At 48.8% G+C, this 6,745-nt stretch overlaps 1 protein-coding gene across 1 annotated transcript; it reads left to right on the top strand.

The window, feature by feature from the left end:
- Positions 1-2,793: 2,793 nt before the first annotated feature.
- Positions 2,794-4,514, top strand: GPR6 (G protein-coupled receptor 6). Its single transcript, XM_036414590.1, has one exon. The coding sequence runs from the start codon at positions 2,828-2,830 to the stop codon at positions 3,977-3,979; it is 1,152 nt and encodes a 383-aa protein (XP_036270483.1). The 5' UTR covers positions 2,794-2,827; the 3' UTR covers positions 3,980-4,514.
- The last annotated feature ends 2,231 nt before the right edge of the window (positions 4,515-6,745 follow it).

Genomic DNA, 6,745 nt, shown 5'->3' with positions numbered 1-6,745 from the left:
CACACACCTTTCTTCATTTCCATCTTCTGCCTCCGGAGATGGGTGGGTACGGGCAGGGGGGTATGGATCCAGTCTAGCATTTGAGAGAGGTAATGTTATAAAGACAATCTAAAAACCCTTGGCCAACATGATTCTGCATGGGTTGTCCTCCTCCTGAACCACTGAAAAGCCCATTCTTGCCAATGGTGAAAGCATAAGAATGTCCAAAACACAAGATCTCTGTTTGCTTAATTTAATCCCATCCTTTCTGCTGCATTGTGGCATATAAAAATGTAACACACTTAGACATTAAGGAGGATTCTCCTCCCCATGGGACACTATTTGATGATTTGGAAAATTTGAGATTAACATGTTATTATAGTGGTTTGACAGTTCACTTAAGAGCTCTGAAAATAACATTCTTAGCTTTTTTTTTTCATTCTTAGCTTTTAAATGAGAGCCTTTTACTGAAATTCAAGTGACTCTTTTAACTTAGAACTTCAGCCAATTTGGGGGCTCATGAAAATGGCAGTGTGAGAATTTTATAAACTCTCCAAATGGAGATATTGTGCATAAACTTAACTTATGGTCCAACACTGACTATTGCAGCAAAGAATTGAACAGTTCTACAGTTTTCCTTCATTTCTTCCAGTTACGTCCAGCTACATTGAGGCAGGAAGGGGGGGAGGCAAGAATAGTCTGGACTTGGGGGCCATACTTATAGGAACAGGCCAGGGTAAAAATCCACCCCTCACCACATGTGAGTCTGTAGGCAGGCTGAGTATTAGTATATGATTTTGTGTGGTTCTTTTTTCTTCATTCTTGGACCTCTGAAGCTAGAGACAAAATGAAGCCAGGGGGTTAGGGGAGGAGATACAGGGAGAAATGGGGAAAGGACCAATAACAAATATTATCTATTTTCACTTTGCCTAGAGCATGTCACCCTGAAAATCATGGCTGTGGCTTCAATATCATGTCATCATGCCAATGTGCAATCATTTATTTTAGAAATTAGATGGAGCTAACTATTTTAGCTTTTGCCCAAGTACAGCTATCAGAAATTCTGGGTGATTTAAAAAGAGGAAGACATTTATTATTTGTATTTTACTAATAAAATACCTTTAAACTAAAAAGGGTAATTTATCTGGGCTGAAAAGAAAACTGCCTACCGAAATTTGGTATGGCTGAGTTATCACTATTTTTGTCCTACAATTGGTTTTATAGAGTACTAACTAAGAGGGCAAAGTCTTTTGCCAGGAAAGTAAATCACATTTTTTTGTTTTCTTATGTTCTAACAAGACATAAACCTGGTCTTTAATTAAAGAGCACTATCAGCTTCCAGAATTGGAAAACATTGTGCTGAGAAGATCATGGTGAAACCTACTGTGTAGAGATAGTGGGAGAGAGAGAAAGGAATGGAGGGAGAACGAGAGGCATTGCACAGGTAACCTTTAAAAGAAGAGATTGTTTTCCTCAAATGTCCCATCTTCTCTCGGTTCCCCACAACTCTGCATATGTCCTCTGACTCTACTCGACACACTTTTCTGCAGATACCTTTTAAAAAGAAAGCTGATCCCTCTGCACGCCCTCCCCCACCCCCAAATTCATTCCTTTCCCCAAAGAAGTAGTATTTTTTTCAAGGTAGCAACTCTGCCTTCAGACCTTCCTGCCCCAATGCCCCCCTTCCCCAGGGCTTCTTATTCGCCTGGCCCCCTGGGTGACCTTTGACTCTTAATTTTGCTGCCTGACCAATGCAACTCCTGTGTCACCCCTTCCCTCCCCCGCCTCACCCTCTTTCTCAGCCTCAAAGTCTTCTTCACTCCTTTCCATTTCTCCTTCTTTCTTTCCCTCCCACCCCCATCTCATTCCTGGAGGCTCTGGACCAGAGGCAGACAGCGGCTCCTGCATCTCCTCCCTCCTTGAAGCCTCGGAGTCTTTCTCATTTGGGGAGACCAGGCAGGGGTGGTGATGGGCGGTGAGGAAGGCGAATGCGGAGCTAGGAGCCTGACGTCACCGCACCCTGCCTGTCAATCTTCGGCGGGGCGCGCTGCTCGTAACCGCCTGTTCTGCCGCTGCCTGTGTCCCTCACTCTCCCCGGCTTCCCTGCAACCACTGGAGCCCAGCGCTCCGCTCCGGCGCTTCGCAGGCATCCACTCTGGCCGCTCCTCCGGGGACGCAGCCTGGCGCCCCACCACAGCGCTCATGAGCACAGACTTCCTGAAGCCCTGACTCCCCAGGTGAGCAGCCCCGCTGGCTCCCCAGAGGAACTTTGAGGGTGTGGGGAGGGGAATGAGTGAAGGGTAACCGGGGGGATGAGTCCTTCCTAATACGGATAAATGGAGCCAAACTTGACCCCACGCGTTTCCCCTGCATGGACACCCCAACTTCTCTTTCCTCAAGCCTCCTTTCCAGGGGTCTCTCTGTAGCTTCCAGGACCGCTGGGCTCCGCGTGCAGAAACTTAGCTTTCAGCACCGCGGACAGTGACCCGGCTTCCCAGCTCAAGTGAACACCCTGAACCCGCTGACCCTGAGCCCGAGCGAGCGGGACTGGCCCAGGCCCCACACCCTTAGCTCGGTGCATAGGGATCCGTGTGCAGATGCAGTCTACCCTTCTGGGATTAACCTGCGTGCGTGTGAGTGCATGTTATCCGTGTGTGTATCTGTGCAAGAACTCAGATGTCTGTGAGAGCACCCGTGTGCGTCCCACTCACCCATTCACTAGGGATGGGTGGCTCTCAAGCACAGCTTCCTGGCTCAGCTTTGGGGTCCGGGGCGGGATGGGCAATAGGAGCGGGACACCCGCGCGCGCGCCCGGGGAAGTTCCCTGGAAGCTGGAACCGCACACCTGATGCTCACTGCCCCTCTCCACGCAGGGTGCGTGCCGTGTCCGGCCGCAATGAACGCGAGCGCCTCTTCGCTCAACGAGTCCCAGGTGGTGGCCGCGGCGGTGGAGGGAGCGGCGGCGGCGGTGGCCACGGCGGCGGCGGCAGGAGCGCAGGACGGCGGGGACTGGGGGCAGCCGGCGGCGACGGCGGCCTTGGGCGGAGGAGGCGTGGCTAACGGGTCGCTGGAGCTGTCTTCTTCGCAGATGTCCGCCGGACCGCCTGGGCTGCCGCTGTCGGCGGTGAACCCATGGGACGTATTGCTGTGCGTGTCGGGGACGGTGATCGCGGGGGAAAACGCGCTGGTGGTGGCGCTCATCGCGTCCTCCCCGGCGCTGCGCACGCCCATGTTCGTGCTGGTGGGCAGCCTGGCCACTGCCGACCTGCTGGCGGGCTGCGGACTCATCCTGCACTTCGTGTTCCGGTACGTGGTGCCCTCGGAGACGGTGAGCCTGCTCACGGTGGGCTTCCTCGTGTCGTCCTTCGCTGCCTCGGTCAGCAGCCTGCTGGCCATCACCGTGGACCGCTACCTGTCCCTCTACAACGCGCTCACCTACTACTCCCGGCGGACCCTGCTGGGCGTGCACCTGCTGCTCGCCGCCACCTGGACCGTCTCCCTGGGCCTCGGGCTGCTGCCGGTGCTCGGCTGGAACTGCCTCGCGGAGCCCGCCGCCTGCAGCGTGGTGAGCCCCCTGACGCGCAGCCACGTGGCGTTGCTCTCCGCCGCCTTCTTCGTGGTCTTCGGGGTCATGCTGCACCTGTACGTGCGCATCTGCCAGGTGGTCTGGCGCCACGCGCACCAGATCGCCCTGCAGCAACACTGCCTCGCGCCGCCCCACCTGGCCGCCACCCGAAAGGGCGTGGGCACGCTGGCCGTGGTGCTGGGCACCTTCGGCCTCAGCTGGCTGCCCTTCGCCATATACTGCGTGGTGGGCAGCCGCGAGGACCCGGCCGTCTACACCTACGCTACTCTGCTGCCCGCCACCTACAACTCCATGATCAATCCCATCATCTATGCCTTCCGCAACCAGGAGATCCAGCGTGCCTTGTGGCTCCTGTTCTGTGGCTGTTTCCAGTCCAAAGTGCCCTTCCGCTCCAGATCTCCCAGTGAGGTCTGAAGTCTCCCTCCTCCGTCCTCTCACCAACACCACACCTCCCCAACAAGCCAGCCTGTGGTGAGCTTTCTCGGTGCCTGCTGATGAACTCTGAGATCCCACAAGTGTGACCCTGACTTTGGAAAAGAAAGAGAGAGAGAGAATAAACATACACACAACAAACGTGCGAGGATACAGAAGTTTGGTGGCACTTTACATATACAGTGTATACATGTGTATATATAATATACAAATTATTTGTATCTTCTGGAGGTGTTCAGGATGTGGACTTTTTCTGGCCTGTGAGGAAACTAACAAAAGATGTGGTTGTATACTCAAATTGTACATCACATTTGCCAAGTGAACACATTCCAATACTGCTTAATGATAGCACTTCATTTTTAGCTGCTGAGCTGCCAAAACAGTGTTGCCATTTACAAGGGCAGGGAAAGGAGGGTCAAGGGTGTATTTTTTGTTGTATGTGATAAAATTTTGCTGCATATGCATCAGTAAATCACAACATATTTTGTACACAAATAAACACATTCTAAAAATGTAATTTTGCGCATGTGACTGACTATAGAACTGCATCGGCCAGGTGATCTACCGTCTGAGAGCTGAAGTAGTGACACATTTACTTTAAGAGTTTATTATGTACCATCTCTCTCCTGTGAAAATCTTAATGTAAAAATAAGCATACGTACTTGCATACCACCGTTCATAGATTGTCACTGAAATACCTAGTGCAGATAATGGCGGGAAGGAGGGAGTAAGATATTCATGCAGCGGCATTCACAGGACACTAAAAGGTAACTGGTGTTGTCAGTGCAGACTAATCCACTCCCTTAGTTACTGGGTTTGGAAGACAAGCTGCAACATTTGTCTGAAACCATTCCCTCCTCTTACTTATGTGCACTTGTGAATCCTGAAGCCACACTTTTAGTTGTAGTTTTACCAGTCTAGAAAGAATTTTAAATGTGGAAAATTTATATTGACTAAGTATATCGATCGTTGTTGGTCAAGTCTTGTAGCAAAATGCACAGCCTTAAAAAAAAAAAAAAATTCTTCCAAGACAGGATTGTAAGGTATATTGTGTTCATGAGGCAAGTGAAGGTGTGCCCAGGAGACCCTCTTGAGGCACTCTTATTTTCAAAACACAGGGCACTAAGATCCTCAAAGACTAAGAGTCCCATTCCACCAGTGGGTGTGAGTCATAGTTGAATGGTTTCTCTCCTTCCCTTTCTACAGGATGGAGTTAAGATATGTGTGCGTGAGCACTCGTGAAGAAACATGCACACAAGCACAATTGACTACTAGTCGTAGGCCTTAGAAAAATACATGCACCACGTTTCTTCATACAGCCACAAGTATGTCTACTACTAGACACAATTCTAGGACCCAGAATACTCTGTGCTCATAGTGTCACATTCCAGTGGGAGAGATGGCCTATAATAAGGTGACTAGACGTCCCGCTTTTGGCGGGACAGTCCCGATTTTTAACAATTTGTCCCTCCAAAAGCGGGACGTCTGGTCACCTTAGCCTATAAGCAAGTAAATAAATATAAAAATATTTATTATAATGAATTGACTCATGCATTTATGAAGACTGAGAAGTTTCAAAATATGTAGTCAGCAAATTTGAGATTCAGGAGAGCTGATGGTGTAGCTGTAGTCTGAGTTCAAAGGTCTAAGAGCTAGGGGTTCAAGACCCAAGAAGAATTGATGTTTCCATTTGAGATCAAAGGCAGGAAAAAAAATAATGTTTCAGTTCAAACCATTGAGACAGCAGGAATTCTGTCTTACTCAGCCCTTTTGTTTTCTTTTATGCTCTTTAATAGATCAGATGAGATCCACCTACACTAGATAAGGTAATCTGCTTTACTCAGTCTATTGAGTCAAATGTTAATTCCATCTAGGAGCACCCACACAGACACAGCAGAACAAGGTTTGACCAAAAGTCTGGGTACTGTGTGGTTCAGTCAAGTTGACATATAAAATGAACTAGCCGGTGTTGCTCAGTGGTTAGGTGTTGTCTTGCACACCAAAAGGTTCCCAAGTTGGATTCCTGGTCAGAGTACATGTCTGGGTTGTGAACTCGATACCCAGTGGGGGGCATGCAGGAGGCAGCCAATCACAATTTCCCTCTTGCCTCTCCCTCTCCCCTCCTCTCTTTCTAAAAATCAATTTTAAAAATCGTTTTTTAAAACATTAACTATCACATTAAGAAAACACCAAGAGCCCTGGTTGGGTGGCTCAGTTGGTTGGAGCATCATCCTATTCGCCAAAATGGTTGCAGGTTTGATCCCCCATCAGGACCCATACCTAGGTTGCAGCGGATCCCCAGTTGGGTGTGCAAGGGAGGCAACCAGTCAATTGATGTTTATATGGATGTTTCCTTCCTTCCTTCCTTCCTTTCTCTCTCTTCTTTCCTCTCTCTAAAAATCAATAAACATATTCTTGGATGAGGATTAAAAAAAAAAAAAAAAAAAAAAAAAAAAAAAAAAAAAGCACAGTGATCCAAAATACATGAGAAGTGTTTAAGGAGGGATTAGACGACTGGGTCAAATGCTGCTGAGAGAATAAGTAAAATGAGAATGAAAAACAATGACTACAGATTTCTTATTTTAATTTATTTTTTTCATCACCATTTATCCCCTCTATGACCTCTTCTAACTCCACCCATTCCCCTGCCCCTCCCCCAAACATCACACTTGTTGTCCATGAATTCTCTCTCTCTTTTTCCTCTTTTGCTCAATCCCTCCATTCCCCACCCTACCCAATCCTGCTCCA

Source organism: Pipistrellus kuhlii, unplaced genomic scaffold (genome assembly GCF_014108245.1).
Source record: "Pipistrellus kuhlii isolate mPipKuh1 unplaced genomic scaffold, mPipKuh1.p scaffold_m20_p_5, whole genome shotgun sequence".
In the NCBI taxonomy this organism is placed as follows: domain Eukaryota; kingdom Metazoa; phylum Chordata; class Mammalia; order Chiroptera; family Vespertilionidae; genus Pipistrellus; species Pipistrellus kuhlii.
Note: the sequence above shows the minus strand (reverse complement) of the source record. Positions and strands in the feature narration are given on the sequence as shown.

Coding starts and splice junctions, on each gene's coding strand:
- GPR6 (XM_036414590.1), top strand. CDS start 2,828: ATGCTCACTGCCCCTCTCCACGCAGGGTGCGTGCCGTGTCCGGCCGCA.